Below are 25,177 nucleotides of genomic sequence, written 5' to 3'. Positions count from 1 at the left end.
TGCTTTCATGGTAGTCTCTTACTTCCTAGTACAAGAATTATGCTGGTGACGCTGACCTCTGTATAGGACAGAAACCACTGAAAATACAGGATGCTGCTCTGTCAGTCATAGATTTCTGTATACACCGCAGCCATTACGGAGAGAGCTGGCTGTACTGCTGTGGACTGGCTTCTTTCACAAGATAGTGGAGGCCTATATGAAAATCTATCCTGACTGTTAGGGTGGGTCTGCTGGCTTCTAGGATTGCTTTGTTCAGCATTTTAGGATATTTTGGGGGGAAAGATATAGGCTGTATGTTTAAAAGAGGCAAACAAATCATCTGAGTACTAAATGTGTATACTTGGTCATCTTTACAGATCTGATACAGAGGCTGAGCTGCAACTGGTCATTCAACTAGCAAAAGAAGCTGGGGCGTATGATGCTGTGAAGTGCACTCACTGGGCAGAGGGAGGGAAAGGAGCTGTTGCTCTGGCTCAGGCCGTTCAGAGAGCCTCACAGGAACTGAGTAACTTCAAGTTTCTCTACAATGTGGAGGTGAGAACATGCATTGACCAAAGGGGAGACCTTATGTGACTTTGCATTTCACTTCAACAAAAATGTTTGAGGACATTGCGGATTAGAATTACAGACATGCTTTGTGGTCTGTGATACTTCACGAAAGTGCATTGTATCCATTTGCTGGTGTTGCCTAGATCTATTTGCTCTAAGTCAGTGGTTTTCAGCCTGTGGTTTGTGGATCCATACGGGTCTGCGTACTATGCCTAAGATTTCCAAAGGGGTCCACACCTCCATTTGAAATTTTTTAGGGGTGTGCAAATGTAAAAAGGTTGAAAACCACTGCTCTAAGTACTGAAGATCACCCTAAAATCTGAGACTTCCATTGGATCCTAGATCTTTTGAGTCTGGGCAGTGAATTGTAAAGTCTCTTTCCCTGCATTTTGGATGACTGATTGGAACTTGTTCATTGTCTGCACTGAAAGGCTTTACCAGAACTCCCACTCAGAGTGTGAAGCACGTCTACTGTAGGCAACCATGGATCAGGGCAGTGAGGGTATTTACTCCTCAAACTGAGATGCATTTTCCAGGCCATACACTGAAATGAAGAGACCTGAGAGATGTTTTTCTCAACTTGTGATCTTTCTTAGAACTTCAGAATGTGCCTCTTGCTTTGCATGGGGTGGAGCTCACTGAAATCTGCCTGCCTGCCTGACCACAAAACAAATACGTGATCAATTTATTTTATATCCAAGGGCGAATTTGATTCGAACTCTATTGTCTTGAGTCCACAGAGTAATCAAATAATCATTTAATGTCTCACAAGGATTGAAAATCATCTGTTCTAAATACATGGAAGCTAAGTGATAAGTTAAAAATACTGCAAGTAACTGGAAATGTGGTTTATAAATAGAGTTGATGGATGTTTCAGGTAACTCTCTAAGATTGTTACAGGTGTAATGAGCTCTCGTAGTTCAGTTTCCGGCCACACCTTCCCCATTCTGGAGTTTTCTGTATCTCTTCTAAGAACATGGAGGACATCTCCATGTTCTACTTGCTTTTAATCCTTCAATTGCCATTTTCCCTTTGATGCTTTGTAGTGCAATTAATGACTTACTAGCCTAAGAGAGACCCATGCATCCTTCAGCCAAAAGGAGGGTAACTTCCTGGATGTCAGTATTGTTACGAATTACACCTGGTAGGACATGCACACAAATGCTACAAATTACACCTGGTAGGACACGCACAGTTCGAATCTAGGCTGAGGCACATAAACAAAGTCCACAACTGCAGAGTTCCCAAAAAACACCAAGTTTATTACGCTCGAGCGTGGTGCCCCCCTGCTAGCCAGGAGGGGACCACGAATACGTAATGGGCAGGGGGGACAGAGTGAAAGAAGGAAGGAAAATGGAGGGGTTCACAGGGCATGCTTGTGCACACACTGGAGGACCACCCCAGAAACACTGGTGTGATGATGATTTCATATTTAATGTACATGTCCCTCCCGCCATTTTGTTGTGGGTGAGTGGGTGCTGCACTGACCTCAGTTTTTGGCGTGCCCAGCCGGACACACTGTAAAGGGGTTTGATTTTCAGAAAATGCCAAGTAGCAACCCCTTGAAAATCATGCCTCTTAAGGTGTCTGGAGTTGGGCACCAAAATCGCTATTCACTTCTGGAAAATCTTGACTGATGCGCCAAAGTTTGATTCTTTTATTGAAAGCCAGTGCCAGATATTCATGCAAAAGTTTCACAGTGCTCCAGTGAGAGTGCCTAAATGGTCCAGGAGCCTGGCTTATACATCTTTCAGTCAGTGTCTCCAGATCTGGTGTTTAACAGTAACCACCATTTCTGGCTTGAACATGTCTGACTTCCTCTATAGCAGAGAGACAAGGTGGGTGAGGTAATATCTTTTACTGGACCAACTTCTATTCGTGTGAGACAAGATTTTGAGCTTACACAGAGCTCTTCTTCAGGGCTTCCTCTGTAGCAGACAGCTGTCTAAGGGCCTAGTGAAATGCTATGTTATATTTTTGAATCAATGTGTTCACCTTAACAGATGTTGAATTTCTCTTTTACATGCTGTTTGTTTTCCTGAGTACCTAGAACTGCTTTGGACTTTTTCAGAAGTTACCATTCCCCCCTCCCACCACCACTCCTCTTAAGTGTTTCACTGTTGTAACCAGGTTGGATGGTTAACATGTAAGCTCAGCTTAAAGAATATTTATGCATATTTTCTTGCTTCTGGTGACAATACATGAGTCTTGTTTGTCCTACTGTCAAAAGAAACCGCTGTAATGTGATGAGTGAAACCTGTTTTGAAAACCCTCACATTGTTGTAGAGCTGCAAGTAGAAATTGGTGTAATAGCTGCAGGTTGCGTGTCCCTTGATGTGTACAGGACTGCAGAGCTTCTGTGATGTCACAGCCCTTGATAGACTGGCCATCATTGACTTGTTTCTCTTTTCTAGCTCCCGGTTGTAGAGAAGATCAGAATTATTGCACAGCAGATTTATGGGGCAAAGGACATTGAGCTATCTCCAGAGGCAGAGCAGAAAGTTGTAGTGTACACTAAGCAGGTGAGTTCTCCAGGTCATTGTTGCCCATTGTCTTTTCCCTTTAAAACATTTGCACTAAACAGTTGAGTTTTTAAAATGTGAATTCCATATGTGAAGGGCAGTGTCAGTGCTAATCAAACCATGCACCTACAGACTGGAGGGAATCGGCACAGCTGTTGGGAAAAGGGTGGTGTTCTGGTTACGAACTTCTCCTGATTGAAACACTGGCTCACCCAATGTTTTAAGTCATGTCACCATCCTAGCTGGTCTCTCCTTCCCCTTCTGTAATAGGGCACTGGTGATAATTACATCCCTTGCAGCTAGGCTGTGAGAGTTAATGTCTGTAAACGGTTTTGAAGCTGAGTGCTGTGCAGATGGTTTGTGTTTTCTTGGTGTCTTGCATGTTTTGAATGACTTCTCTTTTGGAGAACATTTGTTTGTGAAATTATTTGTATGGCTGCTCCCTTTTCATATTTCTTACATGTCCCTTTATATTCTACAGACCATTCATATAATAGCTGTGTAATTGCTGGTCCCGCACATCCTGCAATTATATTGATCTGATAAAGACTTCAGGTGGGCTGAGAACTTTAATTTTGAGCTGTTAAAACAAAAATTAATTAAAACAAACAAAACCCCACAAAAACGCTTAGTTATATACTGGATTCCTATAAAAGCATTAACCTCTTCTCTGTTTGGATCTGGCCATGACAACGTTTGTTTTTTCCTTAGTGACTGGAGAAAAGAGGAAAGGTGATACAGAACTGATTTGACAGTAACATGCAGGTTGTAGGCAAACCAGTTACTGAGAGACAAGATGGTCTGTTAATCCAAAGAATGGCAGAATGAAGCAGATTACCTAGATGAAAGTTTTACTTTTGCACTTTACAAATTATATCCCATTTTCTTGCCCCTTCTTGTTTCCCCAGGGATTTGGAAATCTGCCAATCTGCATGGCTAAAACTCACCTGTCATTGTCTCATGACCCAGAGAAGAAAGGTGTGCCTACAGGCTTTATCTTGCCTATCCGAGATATCAGGGCCAGTGTAGGTGCTGGATTCCTGTATCCATTGGTAGGAACGGTAAGTGTCATAGTTAAAACCTCAGCTCCATAAAGGAAAAAGTTTTGGAAAAAATGCGTGTGCATTCCAGTTGGTGGTTTAAATCAGTGGTTCTTGCTGGTATCCTATGAGAGGGAACTCTGCATACCATACACGTTATCCATGTAGATTTACACAGTGTACTAATAATGTGTCTATATAGTGCTCCTAATGGAGCGCCTGTACAATACGCTGGATGCCCTTGATAGTTTTTTAAAAATATGCTAAAATAAACAAACCCCTCATTTCCTCCAGATAATTCCAATATCCAGCAACAACATAAAATGTGGCAGATTAACTGACCTTACATATGGTCCCTGAGGCCTGGTCTACACCAACGCTGTAAGTCAATTTAATTTACACTAGGTAAGTTACATAACTGAAGTCGACATAGCTTAGATCGACTTACAGCGGTGTCTACACCACACTATGTTGATGGGAGAGTGCCTTAGTGTCTTCACCAGACCCACTAAATCGACGCTGCTGCATCGATTGCAGTGACACCAATTTATAGTGAAATTAGCCAAGTCCCACACCTAGCCCTATCCAGTGCCAATTTTTTCATGAGCCAGAGCAAAATGGGGGAGCCATGCAACATGCCGTGAGGCTAACAAACCCTGGGGTGCAGATTTGGAGAGGAAGTGAGTTCCCAGGGTCCGAACAGAGAATTCCCTGCTAGCTGTCCCATCTTACATTGGAAGGGCTTTGAGTAATTAATCTGTCCGGCACAGCACCTGCACCAGTCACTCCTTCTCCGTAATATTGCAGAGTAATTTAGTCTGTTTAGAAGTAGCACTCAATGTGCACAATACAGTCAGTGATGCAATTGGATATTTATTACTTTCCTTGTTGTGTGATTGAAGGAATGTTAATTACAGCAAAGACTCCCAGAATAACACTGGCCTTGGACAAGCTACTTAACTTCCCTGAGCATCCCTGTCTGCAGAATGGGGATAATACTTAGTTCACAAGGGTGTTCTGTGGCTTGGAGTTTCTAACTGTGAAGTGCCTTGAAATTCTGTAGCTAAAGGGTCTGTACAGCTGCAGAGAATTAGTTTAACTACTTGAATGCATCAGACTCAAGGTAAGCTCCTCCTCCTGCTTTGCCGCAAACAGTTGATTGCTGCTGCTGATACTAAGACGTAAACCAAATGGGGAGCATAAGGCAATGAGGAAGCAAGCTCCATTTGCCAAATAAAGGACAAAAATCAATTGGGAAAGTTCATAACTGTTTCACTGAAAGGGGAAGGTCCGAGTGCTACAGGAAAGTCAATAGCATTTCAATTCTCCAATTTAAGGAAGCAATATATTTAATAGGAAGATGCACATTTCAACTGCCCCTTACTGTAAAGTCAGTTATCAGATATAAATAGGAAAATACATGGGGTAGGACTAAAGAGTCTTTAACATCTTCACCTAATTTTGAACTGCTGGTGTTTTTTAATTTAAAAACTTGAGTCTTGTATTGCCAGAAGCTGGGAGCGGACATCAAGAGATGGATCATTGGACAACAGAGGGTTGGATCATTCAATGATTGCCTGTTCTGGTCATTCCCTCTGAAGCACCTGGCATTGGCCACTGTCATAAGACAGGATTCTGGGCTAGCTGGATCGTTGGTCTGACCCAGTCTGGCCATTCCTATGTTCTTACCTGTAGCCAACAGCAGCTTGCTTGCTGTAACCCTAAAACCATATGAATTTAAAAGAAGAAAAAAGTGCATGGGCTCACTGGGTTGATTTGTCAGGATGGAATATCACTGACCAAGTAGTCTGGGTCAGAAGTGAAATGAATTTGGATTTAGCTGACATTTGTCCACATTGTAAAACCACAGTATAATTTGGCAAGAGTCCGTTCACTCTGATTAGTGGAGACCAGAATAGCAAGGGTGAGGAAGGTCAGGATGAAAGTGTGTTACTTCAGTTGCAGAGGGAGACTTGGGTTGTGCCCGCCAGCACTCTGCCAAATTTTAGGTGCTATTCTCATTCTCGAGTACTAGAATCCCCCTTTCAGATGTAACGCTAGTGCTCTTAGACTTGACTTTAAGACAGTTGAAATGATGAGTAGTGCTTTAGATCTGTGGGGTTGAATCTTAATCAATTCACTGTAACTAGATTTGTTGTGTTTGAGGAAATCTTAAAAAATTAAATTAATTTTTAACACCAAGTAGAAGAGTAAACAGTCAGTCATGACGAGCAAGAAATTGCCTGCCTCCCTAAACAGCTGAATGTTTCTTTTAAATCCATGCTTTAAAAAAAACAAAACAAAAATATATATTTAACTAGAAACAGTCCCTGAAGTTCAAGAAAAAAAAAAACAAAAAAACCTGGAAAATGAGTTTAAGTATCCTAAAAGAGCAATATTGTTACCATTGCTCAGACCGTCCGTGCTTAGTCGTTAACTAAAATTCACTGAATTCTTCATGGCTCAGGCACACTCAACAATTTGGTTCCTAGAGCATCTTGAAGATTATTGATCTCCAGTGGCCTTGTCGCGACTTACAGATGCGGAAACAGTGTTGGTGCCATGCGAACAAAGTTAAACCACAGGCATTATGTTCAGTTTTCTCAAACTTGAGCTGCATCTAATCCATTAAACTAGGTTCAGTCACTGCCTCCAAATTGGTTGGTTGGTTTGAAGAAAAAAAAAAGACAGCAATAAAAACCACACAAAAGTGGGGAAGTGACATCATCAGCTGGAGATGACCAGGGTGGGAACAGGATCCAGTGACGAACGTGATGGGATCACCACCCTAAATGGCTGGTGTAATCAAAGCAGAGTGAAAGGGAGCTACAGACAATCATGTCCAAGGAAATAACATCAGCAATAAAGGAGTGCCTGAAAATCTGGAGGGGAGGAATCTAGTCCTGTTTGGGCAGACGCTGGTAGAGGACCTACTAAATGTTGTTTCTCTGAGTGGATAGGGCATAGAGAGTGTTTTCCCTCCTTGCTGCAAGTGGTAACTGTCCAAAATCTCAATGCTGGGTTCATTGATTGAACAAGAAGAACATGGCAGTGTAAATATTTCTAGATTACCTGTGATGAAGGAATTAGTCAGGTCTCATTTAAATAATCTGTCCTCTTTAAAAAGAGCATATGTGTTTGGATACAGTGAAAGATAAATTGAGCCCTTTCCCATCATTAGTTACATTCATTGCAAACAACACAGAATTTAATCCAATGACTTTTGGAGAGTTTGAAATGCAACCATGGGGTATGCATCTTAGATCAGATGTATGAGAGGGGGATGTTTTCAGAAATTAAAACCAAATGGAACTGGTTTGTTCTCCCATGGTGTCAGTTCTGCAAAATCAGTCTTGCTTTCCAAATGTTTAAAGTATTTTTTTGGCGCAAGACATTAACTCTAATCGACACAATAACATCAGGATTAATAGGAGATTTATGATTATGGCCCTGACCCTGCAACCAGATCAGTCTTGTGCAAGTATCCACCAAGCCATTTGACTTTAGAGGGGCATGATTGCAGGATCCAGCTCTGGGGAATGCAGAATTCAGGCTGTTGTCTAAGCCCATTAGGGTGTCTCTACCCTACAGTAAAAACCCAGAGCTGGCCTGTGTCAGCTGATGTGGGCTCAAGGGGTTGGTACAGAGGTTCGGGACCCTCCCACCTTGCAGGATCCTAGAGCTCAGGTTCCAGCCTGAACCCAAATGTCTACACCACAATTAAACAGCTCCTAAGTGTCAAATTGCAGTGTAGGCATACCATTAGATTAATGGACCCCAGACTGTGTGGTGCAGTCCCCCAGGAAGGCTGTTTAGCTCTGCTCTGCCCCCAACTTTGCTCCAACCCCAGCTCCTGGCCGTGACTCCACTCCTGGCTCAGGCTCTGCTCCCGGCCACAGACCCACCCCCAGCTGCAGCGCTGGCCTCAGCTTCTGGTTCCCAGCCCAGCTGTGACTCCGGCCCCAACTGTGGCCCCTCTCCTGGCCCCAGCTCTTAACCGCGGCTTGCAGGCTGCGGGGAGGGGGGGCCATGGACAGAGGTAAGGAGGGGTCATGAGGTAAAAAGTTTGGAAACCACTGCCTTAGATGATGATATGCTGGGCCAGATAAGTACTTAGAAATGGGTGAAATTTTCAGAAGAACCTAAGGAACTTAGGAGCCAAAGTCCCATTGACTTTCAGTGAGACATTGGCTTCTGAGTGCCTAGGTCACTTTTGAAAACAGGTTACTAAGTGCTTTTGAAAATTTTTAGCCTGTAATATATAATAGGTGCTTGATTGTTGGGCCTTTTTTTGTTTGCTTGCTTGCTTGCTTTGTTTGTTAATCCTGTGGGTGGATTCAGTGCCTCTCCATGCGTAACTAAGCAATGATAATCACTCTGCATTCTTCAGCTTTTCAGTGCCTACATTAAGGAAAACACCCCACACTGTCATTTACATCTAGTTTTGAGAACAGCAGAATGACAATAAAAATATATGAATAATTAACATTCATAGAGATGATCATTCTCTTAATGTACTGTGTAACGATGCAAAGTGACTTAAAAGGCGCTGAATTTTGTGGTAAAATCAGGCTAGTGTGTCCTTTTTTTTAAAAAACTTGGATTTGTAAATTTTTTGGTAAGACACTGCTGATGCCTAACATTCTTTGTGTATCATTTTAGAAGGTGAATTTAGTTTTGTAAGAATCATAGAATCATAGAATATCAGGGTTGGAAGGGACCCCAGAAGGTCATCTAGTCCAACCCCCTGCTCAAAGCAGGACCAGTTCCCAGTTAAATCATCCCAGCCAGGGCTTTGTCAAGCCTGACCTTAAAAACCTCTAAGGAAGGAGATTCTACCACCTCCCTAGGTAACGCATTCCAGTGTTTCACCACCCTCTTAGTGAAAAAGTTTTTCCTAATATCCAATCTAAACCTCCCCCACTGCAACTTGAGACCATTACTCCTCGTTCTGTCATCTGCTACCATTGAGAACAGTCTAGAGCCATCCTCTTTGGAACCCCCTTTCAGGTAGTTGAAAGCAGCTATCAAATCCCCCCTCATTCTTCTCTTCTGCAGGCTAAACAATCCCAGCTCCCTCAGCCTCTCCTCATAACTCATGTGTTCCAGTCCCCTAATCATTTTTGTTGCCCTTCGCTGGACTCTCTCCAATTTATCCACATCCTTCTTGAAGTGTGGGGCCCAAAACTGGACACAGTACTCCAGATGAGGCCTCACCAATGTCGAATAGAGGGGAACGATCACGTCCCTCGATCTGCTCGCTATGCCCCTACTTATACATCCCAAAATGCCATTGGCCTTCTTGGCAACAAGGGCACACTGCTGACTCATATCCAGCTTCTCGTCCACTGTCACCCCTAGGTCCTTTTCCGCAGAACTGCTGCCTAGCCATTCGGTCCCTAGTCTGTAGCTGTGCATTGGGTTCTTCCGTCCTAAGTGCAGGACCCTGCACTTATCCTTATTGAACCTCATCAGATTTCTTTTGGCCCAATCCTCCAATTTGTCTAGGTCTTTCTGTATCCTATCCCTCCCCTCCAGCGTATCTACCACTCCTCCCAGTTTAGTATCATCCGCAAATTTGCTGAGAGTGCAATCCACACCATCCTCCAGATCATTTATGAAGATATTGAACAAAACTGGCCCCAGGACCGACCCTTGGGGTACTCCACTTGATACTGGCTGCCAACTAGATATGGAGCCATTGATCACTACCCGTTGAGCCCGACAATCTAGCCAGCTTTCTACCCACCTTGTAGTGCATTTATCCAGCCCATACTTCCTTAACTTGCTGACAAGAATACTGTGGGAGACCGTGTCAAAAGCTTTGCTAAAGTCAAGAAACAATACATCCACTGCTTTCCCTTCATCCACAGAACCAGTAATCTCATCATAAAAGGCGATTAGATTAGTCAGGCATGACCTTCCCTTGGTGAATCCATGCTGGCTGTTCCTGATCACTTTCCTCTCATGCAAGTGCTTCAGGATTGATTCTTTGAGGACCTGCTCCATGATTTTTCCAGGGACTGAAGCTGAATAATAGACGAAGAAGAAGAAGAAGCTGAATAATAGACAAAGAGATCTGACATACAGTAACCTTTTGCTCTAGAAGAGGTCTTTTTGGGAGATAGCAAACAATTGTCATGCTGAAAGTTAGCTACAGTATTTACTTGAATTCTAGAGCATCAAGGAGTGAATTATTTTAGGCCCTGATGCTGCACCTGCCTGTGCCTATGTGAAGCCCTGCTGACTTCCAGGTGAATAGAGGGGTTCATGTAGGTACAGTCAGTTGCAGGATCGGGGACCCACTGTTTTCCCCTGCCACACTTGTAACCTTCTTAAAACATCCTTTTAGTGTTTTCGTTTATTGTATTAAACAAGAAGCTGCCCTTTTAACATCCTCTTAAACCAGGACACAGGTTTGAAAGGAAAGTTTAATCTTCTTGTAAATCTCCTGGTGTCAAGTCAGCACTTACCCTTTTTTATGCTCTTCCCAAGGAAGAAACAGAGCAATTAATGTCTCTCTCACACACACACACATTCACTCACACTCTCTCTCTCTCTCCTCCCCGCCCCCACCCCATTAATTCAGAGCCATCTTTTCATCCAGCCTGCCTGCAAAGTACAATGTACGTGGACAAGTGTGTGGTATCATTTAAAGCCAATGAGATCTATGACATTAGGAAGCACAGATTAGAAATAATTGCAGCTGGTATCCTGCATGCTTTCCTATCTTTCTGTGCTGATCCATGTGATGGAGAAAATGGTTTGCTATGGAGATGTACAGGTTTTGTAGTTCTGTTGTGTTCAGGGTACAGTGTAATTTATTTTTTAATACTGTGATTAACTTTATGCTCAACAATTTTCTGTTTTTCCTTTACAAGAGGTGTTTACTTGAGATTACAAGCTTATCAATCAAAGACAACTGTATCAATGTGATATACCTAGACATTTGTAAAGTGTTTTACTTAGTACTGCGTGACATTTTGATTTAAAAAAATAACACTATGCAATATCAGTAAAGCACACATTAAATGGAATAAGAATGGGGTGACTGATCAATCTCGAAAAGCAGCCATCAATGAGGAATCCTTCTCAAATGGGGGTGTTTCTAATGGGTTCCCATAGGGATGAGTTCTAGGTCCAACACTGTTCAACATTTGAATCAGTGATCTGGAAGTAAGTATAAAATCACTGCTGATAATTTGCAGATGACACAAATAGTGGCAAAAAAGTAAATAATGGTGAGGACAGGCAGTCATACAGAGTGGTCTATATCACTTGGTAACCTTGGCTCACTTTAAACAGAATGTTTTAATACAGCCAAGTGAAATGTAATATGTAGAGGAACAAGGAATGCAGGCCATACCTACAGCATGGAGGGCTGTATCCTAGAAAGCAGGGGCTCTCTGGAAAGGATTTATGGGCCGTAGTGGCCAAACAACTCAATGTTAACTCCCAGGGCAGTGCTGTGGCAAAACGACCGAATGCTATCTTTGAATGTATAAAAGGAGGAAGAGTGAGTATAAGTCGGGAGGTGATTTACCTTTGTATATGGCATTGGTGTGACTGATACTGGAATAGTACGTACAGTTCTGATAATTCTTTAAAAAGATTGGAGACGGCGTAAAGAAGAGCCACAAAAATTACTTGAGGGCTGGAGAAAACACCAAACAGAGAAAGATTTAAACAGCTAAGTCTGTTTGGTTTAGCAAAAATGAGATTGAGCAGTAACATGATTACAGTGCACAAGTACTCAGTTTTTAATTCCCATGAAAGAGCTCTTTAACCTAGCAGAGTATGGTGTAATAAGAACCAATGATTGAGTCTGTCTGTCTTTGGCAGCCAAATTAAAAAGGAGGCACAGATTTTGAATAGTGATGACTATTAACCACTACCAAAGGGAGTGGTGGATTCTCCATCTCTTGAGGTCTCTAAGTCAAGACAGGCTGCCTTTCTGGATGATACGCTTTAGTCAAACGCAAGTTATTGGGCTCAGAACAGGGATAACTGGGTGAGGTTCTACAGCTGTCAGGTTAGATGATCTAATGGCCCCTTCTGGCCTTAAACTCTATGGATTTGTGAATGTTGGCGCTTGACAACTGAACAAGCGATGGCATTGGCTTGCATAGGCAGGTGTAGTGCAAGCTTCTGCACTCTGTTTGGCCAGTGCACCACTGTCCTGACTTAAAACAGCTCTCAGAACTTCCATACAGTTTAATGTGACTGGCTGTTCCATCCAGTGGAAATGAGTTGCCCCTCCCCTCCTCAGTGCAAGCCCAGCGTCTGTCTTAAAATCCATCTCTTTTCCAAGTCAGTACTGGGCATGTAGGTAATGCCTTCAATCCTTGGCTCTCAGAGCACTTCTGACATGTTTATTATGTGTATCTACACTGTGAGCTAAAGGTGTAACTTCCAGCTTGAGGAGACATCACCATGCTAGCGTGATCAGAGCTCGTGTGCTAAAAATAGAATGTAGCCACAGCAGCGAGAGAGGCTAGTCGTGCTGAGTACGTCTTGGACAGGTATGTGCTCACGGTGACTAGCCCCTCACACCATCATGCTGTACAGGCGAGTCTCATCTTACACGCATTTAACATGCGCAAATTCAGCTTTGCGCGGTCGGCAAAAACAAAAAAAAGAAAAATAACAATTTAAATACTGTACCTGTAGTGCAGGCGATTCTGCCCGCCATTGCACTCAATGTAATTTTGACTATACGCGATTTTCGCTTTACGCGCTGCCTGCGGAATGTAACCCCAGCGTAAGATGAGACTCGCCTGTACTCTATTTTTTTAGCCCGCTTGCTCCATCAGAGCTAGTGCAGCTGTGTCACCTCAAGCTAGAATTTACATATCCAGCTCGACATGCAGACATACATGAACGCCTCAAAACGCTTCTGTGAGGTATTGAGATCCCCACCCCATCTTACAAACAGGGAGACCATGGTACAGTTATTCCCTTGTCCAGCAAAGCTTAATTAAAGCATATGAGTAGTTCCATTGAAATCGGTGGAACTACGCACATGCTTAAATTTCAGCACATGCTTAAGTGCTTTGCCAAATCTTGGGCTAAATCATTTGTACAAAGTCACACTTGAGTCAATGGAAGAGCCAGAAACAGAACCAAGCCCTCATAACTCCCAGTCCCAGGCTCTCTCCACTAATACACTTTTCCTTCTGTCTGCTAGATGAGTACTATGCCAGGACTTCCTACTCGGCCCTGTTTCTATGATATTGACTTGGATCCAGTCTCAGAACAGGTGAATGGGCTATTCTGAAAAGAAATGTTAACCAAAGGTAAGTCTCTTACTTAGGCTAGAAGCCTTGCAAATCTTTGGGTTGAGTTAAGGGATTTACTCACATCTAACTATGAAGCCATATGTTTCCAATGGCATTTGGTTGTAATTCCTCCTAAAAGTTGCCTTTGATATGCTAGATGTATAGATATACATATATATTAGTAATTAAGTTTTCATTTTTCTTTCTAGCTACCTGAAGCTTACTTGATGAGTAATGCAAACTCAGTTATCCCCGGATTTAAGACAAAATAAGATATGGCTGAGAAAATGAAATACATGAAGTGACTGGGAGAAAGGAGCATTTGGAAACGAATGAAATGCATGCATTTATTTTTTTAATTTGAATAAATTTTAAAAAAATTTTATTTCAGGCTAACTTTTAGTTCAGTGAGCATAAGAACTTGTAAATCTTATACACTGATGTTTTTCAATGATATTGCCTTCATAGAATCATAGAATATCAGAGTTGGAAGGGACCTCAGGAGGTCATTGCTTTTGCCCTTCATAATTGCAGATGGAGCAAAATACAAAACTTGTTTTTAATACCCTCTTTCAAGCTCTGTGATTTTTACTTATTAAAATATAACAATAAAATTGCAGTTTCTCAATTGGTACAGTGTTTACAACAACCCAGGGCTTAACTGGTTGTTTTTAAATGTGTTTTAGAGCACAGATACACCTTATCCCTTAAAGTCTGAGCACTGTATCTTCCTATTGCACTTAACTCTATAATCTATTGCTAGCATTAAAAGAGAAAATGTGCCATCAGACTACACTAATTCAATGAAAAGTAGGTAGTAGGGAAGAATCCCTTTGCTTCTGTTCCTACCCTAAAGTTTCTGACCGTTAGTTTCTGCTTTGAATTTTTCTTGTGGGCACCTGCACTCTATCCAGTCTTAAGAAAGCCCTGCAATCTGTGTTTCTGTTACCTACTAAATTGTTAATGGCAGTGGAGCATATAGACTTTTGCCTTTTTGGAGACTGGATCACCATGCTGTGGCTGGGGACGGGAAGCTGTTCCATACATGGTTTTCAATAGATGGCTGATGAGCAAGGATGAGATTTGTAAATGATGTAACAACTTTTGTTGAAATCCCCTTTTTGGTGAGAAAAGACAGCCCTAGCACTGAATGAAATGGTCTGTAACAAGGTTTGTCACAATAGGCCAAAAAATCACTTCATAACGTGAAAATGTAGTTACTGCCAGACTTCTAATTAACACCACTAAATTGCTAAAATCCTTCAAGAGTTCCCTGGGTTTTAAGATATGCATGGAGATTAATGAAATAGAAGTTATTTTTATGATGAATTTCGGGATCGTACATGGCAGCAGTCCCAGTATTGACAAGTAAAAGTGATTATTGCAGTAATACTGTTGAGCCTGCAGTGCACCACTGTATAAATTTAATCCAGTTTCCTTTCTGGGGTACTGCATATCATCTGTAGGAAAATAAATTACCTGAATTATTCAGTGGGTTTGGATGTACTCTGACTATAAAAGATCTGAAGTGAGACCACAAGTTCTTTGTGTCAGTTGCCTAAAATAACTTGCCTATGCAAGCAGCTAAATATTTTTGGATAATTCTTTCCACATAAAACTGCAAGGCCCATATGCTTGTGTTAGATCTGGACCTAGCATATGTTAAAAAATTGCTCTGACTGGAAGAAAAGTTGATGTAGGTGTATGCACCAACCAGTACATGAGCTGATCTGTAATACACATACACTATATATAGTAAGCTAGCAAGGAGAATAATTATGTAACAATTACATGGCTGTCACAAGAGTGAAGTTAGAGTAACTTAAGTTGTCATAAAATCCCTAGATGCATTTAAATTTTCTTTTATATAATATCATTCCAACGAGAACAACTAATCTTCAGAACATAAACCAGACCACTTGCATAGGGTCAGGAAGGATTTTCTCCCCATATTTAATAGTGCATGTGGCTAGGCACCCTAGGAGCTTCTTCATCTAAGGCATCCTGGACAGGCCAGTTCTGGAGCCAGGATGCCAGAATAGACAGAGCTAGAGGCTAATTAACTTGTGTCAGCTGCTACATTTAATACTTGTTTCATCTCATGGCTGCACTTCTTATGGCATCTCCCTCTTGCAGTCTTCCATTCTACTAACTTTATCTTGTTCCTTCAGCCTGTCTTGTCTTTCCTCTCCTAGCCCCCACCTACCCTTCCACTTCTTTTGTACAACCTTGCTTTAAAAACTAAACACGGGCTTTGTCCCTCTTGGCCAAGGACTGGCTGAAAGCAAACCTGACGAGAGTGTCATTAATCTCGGGACAGATCATAGAGGCGTTCATTCTCCATAGAGCATCTGTGGATCTGAAGCTAAACAACCAGGAGTCCTTGTGGCACCTTAGAGACTAACAAACTTCGGGCTGGTGTTGCTGTCCTGCCAAGGCTGTGCACGGCGCGGTGCAGCCCAGGCTGGGCGCGAGGGGCGAGCCGGCCTCCGGCGGGGGGCAGGTTGCACAGGCAGGTGCCTGCCGGGCCGGAGGTGCTGGGCGCTGCGGGGCTCGGCGGGGGCGCCGCACGGTGCGTCTCCGGGCAGCCGCCGCAGCGCTCGTCCGCCCGCAGCGCCCCCTTTGCTTCTCCCGCCGCGGCCACGCCCTGCCCGCAGCCCCCGTGCGCGCCGGCTCTGCGCCTCCCCGCCGGGCCGCGGGAGCCGGGGGCGTGGCTCGAGCGGGGCGCGTCCCCTGCCCCGGGGCGGGCGGGCCGGGCTCCCTGCCCCCGCGCGGCGGCGGCGGCGGCTGGGCGGGTCCCCGCGGCGGCGGCACTGGCAGCAGCAGCAGCGGGCGGAGCGGGCTGCGGGCGCCGCTCTCCGGCGGGCCGTGGGCGCCAGGTGAGAGCGGGCGTGGGCTGGGGCGGGTCCGCTGGCCTGCGTGGGTCAGGGAGCCGCCCGGCACCGTGCCCCTTGCACGCCACGTGGGCGGAGCGGGGCAGCGTCAGCCCGAGCTGCGGGCGCGGGGCCCTGGGGCTGGAGCGGGTTTTGCCGTGGGGCTGCGGGGAGCAAAGCTGGGCGGCGCTGGGCTGCGTTCGTGCAGCGCCCCCGGCTCCGCGCGGAGCCGCCTGCCGCTGTGCAGAGAGGGTCGCTCTGTGCTCCGCGTCCGGGGAGCTGGCTAGTCCTGGGCACGGGGAGGGGACAGCGCTGGCCGCCGGGGAGCTGAGGGGCAGCCGCCCTCCTCGGACCTTTGCAGCCCTCCCTTGGTCTGGAGGAGTTGTGAGCCTCCCTGGAGCACCCCGGGGAGGGTGGGGGGTGTGCCACTAGGGGAGGGAGAGGGTGAGAGCGCCTCGAGGGGCACATCGCTTCCCGGCTCAGCCCCCTGCCAAGCCTGAAGGCAACCGGCACAAAGGGAGAAGACTGAAAATGGGGCAAGCCGGAGAGGATTCACTGGGGCTCAGCTCCTCTGCTGCCGAGCCAGCCCTGTTGCGCTTCAGACCCCGGCTCCGGATGATGGAACTGTTCACACGGAAAATCGGAGGGAGAATGTTTCTTCTCTTCCCCCCCGCCCCCCCATCTATTTCTTTGCCTCTAGCTTCATTTTTCATTACGGTGGCTGGCACACGAAGGAGACAGGTGACTTGTGTTGCGGCAGCCTCTCTTCCTTTCCACAAGGGAGCTGATAGATCTCTTTACAGGCAAAAGTTTTCAATCTCTGTCATTTCCTGCTCGCTCTATGTAGCGAATTATTACGAATGGATCTTTTGCATTAGTGTGCTGGAATCTAGGCTTTTCATTATCAGTCGCTCCCTAGAAAGACTTTCCCTGTCTGTGTATGGCAGGGTAACACATCACAGTTGATGCAAGTTTTGGCTGAAGATTTGGTGAGTGCCATAGCATCATAAAGACAAAGGCCAACGTTTTCAAACACTGGGCCGAAAGTTAGAGAAATAAATCCATATTTAGGATTCTGAAATAAATGACATGATTTTCAGAGGTGCTGAGCACCCACAACAGCTATTAGTCACAATGGGAGCTGGGAGTGTTCAGCACCTTTGAAAGTCAACCCACCTGGTTAGTTGTCTGAATAATGATGAAGGAGCTGAACTTTTAGCAACACTGTTGAAAATTTTGGCCATAACATCAGTCTTATGTAAGGTGAACCTATTTGTTGGGAAACAGTGTGTTTGCAAACTATCAGAAATGTTTCCATTTCCATTGCAAATACTATAGCTTAGGAAACCTCCAGAGATTTGGAGACCATATAAAGAAACCTGCATTAAATCAAAGGTGTTTATATTGTGGGTGCCTGGGTCTGTTGGCTGGTATGGATATCCTAAGGCTTTTTCTGTAATTTGAACATTTCTATTTCCTTTATTTTCTATTTAAAAAAAATTAACTGAGAAAGATTTATTCAGAAAAGGGGTTATTGATTAAGGCTTCAATTCAGTAAGGTACTAAGCACATTGTAATTCTCATTCTGTGCAATTTCAGACTCCACTAGCCTGAAGATTGCTAATAATCAGCATCCATTTTTTCTGCCATTCAAGAAATAAATTGCCAGGCACATGGAGTGTACAAGAGGTGAAAGCACTGAGATGTAATGCTTACTGTGTCATTTGATCTAGAATTGCACAATGATGTGAGCAATGTCATGAAGTGATCCCAGGGCATCCTGCTTTAAAAAATAAAAAAAGAGAATGAGACTGGAGAAGACACCTAATCTTCTCTTGGCTGTTTTCTTCAGACAGATCCATTTCCTTGTCTTTCCAGCCAGAAATACAGTAATGTCGATACAGGGGGAAACTAATGATGATTAAGGAATGCTGGTCTGGGTCTCCTTTCCAAAATCAGTGTTTGTGTCAGTTTACAGATTCCATATTCTGGATTGCAGATAGTCTCCATAGCACATGTGGTCTCAAGAGTAAGGTTTAGGGGAAAGCAAAGATTGACAAATAATTGTGGCAAAACATTATTTTTTGCCCATATACAAATTGATTGCATGTCAGTGACTTGAATTCATAATCAAATAAAATATCGGTGCATTGCTTTGCTTGTATTTTTATATGTTGTTGCATCCCTAAGCCACAGCAAATAATGTTAGATAAGTTTCAGAGTAACAGCTGTGTTAGTCCTTATTCATAAAAAGAAAAGGAGTACTTGTGGCACCTTAGAGACTAACCAATTAATTTGAGCATAAGCTTTCGTGAGCTACAGCTCACTTCATCGGATGCATACTAGATAAGTAAATTACTGCATTTAGAAGTTTAGTTTTTTAAAACATACATACAATAGTGTTTTTTAAAAAGTAGGACACAAAAGAAAATATTTTTCAAAAAAGAATTTCCCAGAGTTATCCAAGGAGAGAGGATCCCATGTACTCACTGAGAAGTATGTCAGTGTGGTATAATGTGTATTTGTATCTTTATATTCAGGAATGTTCGGAAGGGTTACATACATTTTATGATGAACATGTGTTCTGTGAAAGTGGGGTTGCCATGGAACGCTTGCACACACTGTAAATAAACCAAACTGTATGAAGGAAGCTTCTCTTTTATAACTCTCAAACCCTCCATTTTATATTTTATGGAGCTGCATATGATCATCTTATGCATTAAGAATAAAAACATCTGATATCTCAATTCAGAATTTCCCTTGGGGGAATTATGAGTGTGTATGGGTCAGTAGGGGAAAGGGTTTCTCATGGGAAAAACATTTTCCTAACAAGTAAAATATAAAAATAAACTTCCCTTTCTACCCACATAAAAATTCATATATATGCAAGATTCGTGTGGTAGTTCTCCTGTGTAACTAGAGTGGCACTCTTGAAACCCCATTTTGCCTTCATATATTGAAACACAGCTCCCATTAATTACAAGGGTGTATTTGAGCATAGAATAGCGCGCGCGCACACGTATATCAGGACACAGAGCACGGAATTTTAGAAATTGAAAAATTACCCAGTTCTTATAAACACAAATTGTATATCCATTTTTATGACGTTTTTCATCATTTGTTTGTTTTGTTGCAGATACATATGAAGCAATTCGAGAGATGAAAGCCTATGCCATATTTTTCAACATAAATGGCAAACCTTGCAATATGAATTGAAAGCAAATGAAATGCAAAGAAGGAAAGAGGAAAAACAGCTGACCCTATCACTGGAGGCAAAATAAGGCCGCTTGGTGTATCTTTTTTTTTTTTTTTTAATATCACTTCAATACAATTGCTCAAAGAATGTGAAATAATGAACATATTAGCAAGTAGTAGTTGTTGATTGATGCCCATCATAAAATGAAAACGGTCAATTCTTGATCTGATTTAACATCCATTTAAAAAAAGTCCAACTGTTGCTGAAATAATATCCTCGTATCAAGTAGTGTTTCAGGTTGGCCATCCCAGAGATGAAAGTGAGCCTATTTGATAAACTGCAGTAAAGTGTGTGATAATCTATCCAGTCAGTCTTTCTCTCAGGACAGGTAAGAAAAAAAATCATAGTGGAAATATAAATGTAGTGTAACAAGTCCATCAGAACATTTCTTTGCATAACACCTCGTCAGTTCACAAAAGTAATTTCATGTTTTTTGGATGAAATTTCAAAGAACTGCACTCTGAGCTTACCTGCAATTAATTTATCTGATGGGTTAATAGAAAAGAAAAATATATGAAGAAATTAGAAGGCAGGACCACAAATATGGAGAAGGCAGCTAAAGAAATTCAAATGGAAAACACAGCACAATCAGAAAATCCTAGTGCAGCAAAACTGTGCTCTTCAACTGAAGAACAGGCAGAAAAACTCACAATGTTTTGCTTTAAGAAAAGAAAGAAGCCATGTAAGAAGGCATTGGAGATGAAAGGTGTCTGTGAAGAAGACTCTGTAACCTTGAAACATACAAGCCAATCCATCAGTGCAGCCCCTGGAGAAGGGGAAGTTTCCAACCAATCTCAGTCATCAAGGGGAACCTGGACAACTATAAAACGTCTAGTGACACCTAAGAGAAGGTCAAAATCTTCAAGGAAGCAGACACACTCTGATTCTCAAGTGCAACTGGAGATAAATGCTGAGGATCCTGGCTTGCAAAGTTTTCCAAAGAATCAGGTTAGTTCTGGGCTTAAAATTCCCTGTATACGGTTCTCAAGAGGCAAGAAAAAACCCAGCCATTCTGAAATAACAGAAGAATCAGATTGCAGTGTTAAAGCAAATGAACTGATGGGCATTTTGAATAAAGCTAACAGTGAACCAGAGAATTTGACAATAACAGTCAAATCTAGCATGGATCAATCCTTCAGCCAAGCATCTGAAAAAAGTGACAGGAACTCACTTAATTCCACTGGGAAGAATGCACTTTTGGTAGAGTCCAGACCAGACATTGATCAACACACACAGTGCATCGTTCAGTCTGAAATAGCAAATTCAGAGGCAGTTGCTATAATGCTCCAGGAAGAGCTACACCAGAAGAGCCTACATGAAACTCCTGAACATACACTTGTAGCAAACCAGGGAGTTGATCTCAATACCACCCTTAGCGCTAATGTTTCTAAGGACCTGCCAGATAGAGTAGCTGAAGCCACAGAGGTACAAGAAATAAATTACATCCATGACACAGGGCTTGAATGTAGAGAGTCTGGAAGGAACATAAATGCTAGTGAAGACTGTAAATCGAGAGAGAGAATAATGAGTTTCAATCAATCGGCATTTAAAGATGATGCAGTAAGTGTGCAGAGCTGTTTAAATGAACAATTGAAATTAGAAGAAAACAAGGATGCCAGTGGAGTGAGCATTGTGATTACAATTACTGAAGCAGATGATGAGCCTGATGAAGAGGAGTCGAACCAGGACTGCAAACTGTCCTCAATTTCATGTGAACATAAGCAAAAGGTGAATAAAAAAATAAGTGGGAACCTCAATTTCAGTAAACTTTCTAATCGCAAAGAGGCCGTAGTAGCAGGCAGTGGCCCCAGGAGGGAGGCTAAAGTCAGTTCTCCTGCTCAGTCACCCAATGGTCTTAGTGATCAGGAACACGGAACTTCAGAACAGTATGAATTGCTTCTGATAGAAACTGCTGCTTCCCTTGTTAAGGCAGCGATTCAGTCATCTGTAGAACAGCTGGTTAATGAAATGGCTTTGGACCATAGTAAACATAACAGTGTTCTGTAATGACAAGAATGCCCCAAAATATAGTCTGACTCAGCAGCAATTTAAAATTGTTTAGCACCAAGATGAAAGGCTAGAAAGTCTTAACTCCTTAGGTATTTGCGGTCTGTGTGTAGTGTATTTCTGCATGCTGGATAGGCCATTGTGTATATGTAAAATGGATCCAAGAATAAGGACTCAGTCCTGCAAAGTGTTGACAGGCTCATGAGATTGGGCTTTAAAACATTGTGATTGTTGATAGCTGTGGAAAAGGTAAGTTGTTTTAGTGGCTGTATTTCAATTTGTCTCTTTCGCAGTTTGGGGGCTCTATTATGTCACTATATATTTTAGATTTTTTCCTATTGTTTATATTTTATTTATTATGGGTTGTTGAGAACTCTCAACTATGTTGGGCCTGTACTCAGCGTAATCAGTTGGAGTTTTGCCATTGATTTCAATGCCGACAAGATTGGGCACATTGACTTCAGTGCAAGTTGAGCATGTTCAGAACCTTGCAGGATTGGGTCAGTGTCTCAGGATGCTCTTTTAAAAAATACTGCAATCTCAACTGACATGTCAATACTATTATTGTATAAAGTGAGGCAGGTATATAGAGTGCATCATGTAATTTAGCCTGTTCCACTGCCCAGAATGTCTTGCGCGTCTCAGATGCATTGCAGTCATGCACTCTGACCCACGGGCATGGTGTTGCCAAAAAATGGTGCCATTGAAGTCCATGGTAAAACTTCCAGTTACATCAGTAGTGCAGGTTTGGGCCTAAGTGAGCAAGTTACTGATACTCTCTTCTGATGCCTTCCTTTGTTTTTATAATGTCGGAGTGCTGAGGCCTGCCCGTTGCTTTAGCACATTTTTACTATGTAGTGTGTAATATAAATAGGAGTGAGCTGCTAGTGCATTAGTGGTACAGTATTGCCTCAGGGTTAAAATAGTTCCCGCAGTTGCAGTGGTCTCCAATCAGTCTGTTTGAACTTGAGCATTTTTTGTTTAATTACTGCTAATGCCCTTGACTGCAGCCAGCATTTTTTTTTAATAAGTCTTAGGGTTCCCCCCCAGCTTCATAGCTCTTCCGAACTTGGGCAAACAAATCCATCCCATCTGTGTGTAACTGCATTAGGCCACTTAATTTCTCCTTGCAGTTTCATTTGAATACACTATCATTGGCATTGTATTCTGAACTATAAAATCATGACTGGTATAGAGAAAGTAGACAGGGAAGTGTTGTTTACTCCTTCTCATAACACGAGAACTAGGGGTCACCAAATGAAATTAATAGGCAGCAGGTTTAAAACAAATAAAAGGAAATATTTCTTCACACAACAACCTGTGGAGCTCCTTGCCAGAGGATGTTGTGAAGGCCAAGACCATAACTGTTCAAAAAAGAACTGGATAAATTCATGGAGGATAGGTCCCTCAACGGCTATTAGCCAGGATGGGCAGGAATGGTGTCCCTAGCCTCTGTTTGCCAGAAGCTGGGAATGAGCGACGGGATGGATCACTTGATACCTGTTCTATTCATTCCCTCTGGGGCACCTGGCACTGGCCACTGTCAGAAGACAGGATACTGGACTAGATGGACCTTGATCTGACCCAGTAGGGCCGTTCTTATGTTCTTAACTGCTGGGTACTGCTGCTTTGAGCTGGAATGGCCCAATCCTGCTCCCATTGAAGTAGTCAGAAAAACTTCAGATCAAGCCCTTAAACACCTGCCATAGGTGAATCCTGAAACAGGTTTGTCATTGACAGAAAATACCAAATGCTTTGTTGTGAGAGTTTTTCTGTATATTGTATAATATATACAGTAAGTGTGTGTGTATCATTTGCCCTGTTCATTACCAGCTCTTTAAAAAGAAGCCTTTTGATTGTAATCTGTAAAAGAATGAATGTGGGTCATGGGGCTATAATTTATGTGCAGCAGACAAATAAACAACCATATTCTCCTGAAAACATGCCTTCTTGTGCATATTTCTGAGCTGATGCAGAGAGAGCAACCTCACTTGGCAATTATGCATTGACCATTTGCAATTTTGGGAATCTTTTTTTCCTCCCCAGGACAGTACATGGATCCTGTGTTAAAATACAAGGGCTACAGTTTTCCCTAGGAACTAGTGCTCAGTCACATTTTAAACATTGGAGGTAGAGAATCCGGGCAAAGCACTCACTCAATGGCACACTCTGAAAATGAGCAATGAACACCAGGGCATGCTTCTGTGTGTATGTGTAGAACGCCAGTCTTAAATCAAGAGGTGTGAAAAAGTGTTTAAACTTTCTTTTCTATGAATGTATTTGCTTAACTGTAGTTTGGATCAGAGTATCACTGATCCAATATCTGTAACACTAATGAATTAGTGCTTTATACCGTTCCCTGCAAATATTGTGGCATAATTTAAAAATGACTCTTCAGCACTTTACGCAACTTTGGAACTCTACCAGCGTTCTCCGGCACAACACAGAAATGCAGGAAGAGGCTTGTTTGAGCTAATGGACTTGCACTAGATGTCTTGATAGATCACTGCTGGAGGGAGAGAAAGCTGCAGCTCAGTGTAATTCTGGAAGGTCTGTAGGCTGTGGAAGAGAATGTCAGGTGCTCTGTGAAATGGATAAAAGTTGACTCCGTAGTGGGATAGCTGGTGGGAGTCAGCATAGCTCCGTTGAGATCAATTTCAGGTGGCTTTCATGTTGATGTAGACCAGCTGAGGAACTGGCCAGTGTAGATATTTAAAAGAAAATTATATGAAACTTGTGATTGACAAAAATACATTTGTGCTCCAACCTTGGGCCTACAGGTGTTCACTACTGATATATGTTGAGGTTTGTGTTGGCCATCCTTTTGCACAGTAGCTAGCTTTTCCTTCCATTATAACTGGATACATAACTCACAAGCACATCCTTACAAATGAATACACCTGTCGTTTTCTTGCATTGTGATTGACTGGGTGGCTATGCAGGAAATAGTGATTTTACATTGAAAGATTAATCTACAATAAAGATCACCTGTCCAGATTTGAATACTTCTAGCTACTCAGGCATCCATCCATACAGTGAGTAGAAACAGGTTTTCTAGACATTGCTAGAACTTTTGAGACTATCTAAGCAAATGTGTCCTTTTCACAAAGGCTTAACTTTGATTACTGTGCGTCAAAGCAAGTGTGACCCATTTTTAATGTGTTAGATATAATTAGTGTGGCTTCATTTTGACTAATAATTTCACTAGGCTGCGTGGGTTTCAGACATACTAGGTCAAGTTCAGTCCTGGTGTAAGAAGGTGCAACTCCAGTGAAGTCAGTAGAATTGCACCCATTACACAGACCTGCGTTTGGCTCACTGTTCTTATATTTTTCAGACTTTTTTTAGTCCTAACAACAGTAGCAAATGAGATTAATTTGTGTTACAGATCAAACAACCCCTAGCACCCTTCTTCCTTTATTTAGCATCTTTCACATAAGTATTTTACAGTATGTAATAGTAAATACTTGTAATTTTTCTGCACTTCCATTCATTGCACTTTTATCACAGGACATCACAAAGAACATAGAACTTTATAAACATGAATTAATTAAGCCTCACAGCCTCCCTCTGTTAAGACCAGACAGAAGGGTTATTAGTTTATTACTAACAACGAATGCTAGCCTCTTGAATAAAGAGTGGTAAGTTTGTT

General features: G+C 42.6%; 2 protein-coding genes across 3 annotated transcripts in view; both read left to right on the top strand.

Moving 5' to 3' along the window:
* Positions 1–14,017, top strand: part of MTHFD1 (methylenetetrahydrofolate dehydrogenase, cyclohydrolase and formyltetrahydrofolate synthetase 1) — a 69,634-nt gene extending 55,617 nt beyond the window's left edge. The window contains exons 24-28 of the mRNA XM_073349863.2: positions 357–534; positions 2,964–3,071; positions 3,980–4,132; positions 13,299–13,407; positions 13,599–14,017. Of these exons, the coding sequence (XP_073205964.1) occupies positions 357–534; positions 2,964–3,071; positions 3,980–4,132; positions 13,299–13,388 (529 nt within the window). The 3' untranslated portion in view covers positions 13,389–13,407; positions 13,599–14,017. The remainder of the gene's footprint in view (positions 1–356; positions 535–2,963; positions 3,072–3,979; positions 4,133–13,298; positions 13,408–13,598) is intronic.
* Positions 14,018–16,182: 2,165 nt separating this feature from the next.
* Positions 16,183–23,466, top strand: AKAP5 (A-kinase anchoring protein 5). Of its 2 annotated transcripts, none has more exons than XM_073349861.2 (2): positions 16,183–16,268; positions 19,399–23,466. In XM_073349861.2, exon 2 carries the CDS (start codon positions 20,032–20,034, stop codon positions 21,523–21,525), a length of 1,494 nt encoding a protein of 497 aa, XP_073205962.1. In that variant the 5' UTR covers positions 16,183–16,268; positions 19,399–20,031; the 3' UTR covers positions 21,526–23,466. The 2 variants fall into 2 exon arrangements, with proteins under 2 accessions (XP_073205962.1, XP_073205963.1); XM_073349862.2 differs by lacking the exon at positions 16,183–16,268 and adding an exon at positions 16,698–17,951.
* The last annotated feature ends 1,711 nt before the right edge of the window (positions 23,467–25,177 follow it).

This window comes from Lepidochelys kempii, chromosome 6 (genome assembly GCF_965140285.1).
Source record: "Lepidochelys kempii isolate rLepKem1 chromosome 6, rLepKem1.hap1, whole genome shotgun sequence".
NCBI lineage: Eukaryota > Metazoa > Chordata > Testudines > Cheloniidae > Lepidochelys > Lepidochelys kempii.
Note: the sequence above shows the minus strand (reverse complement) of the source record. Positions and strands in the feature narration are given on the sequence as shown.

Bases quoted from the DNA above. Each gene is read 5' to 3' on its own strand.
- AKAP5 (XM_073349861.2), top strand. From the start codon at position 20,032: ATGAAGAAATTAGAAGGCAGGACCACAAATATGGAGAAGGCAGCTAAA.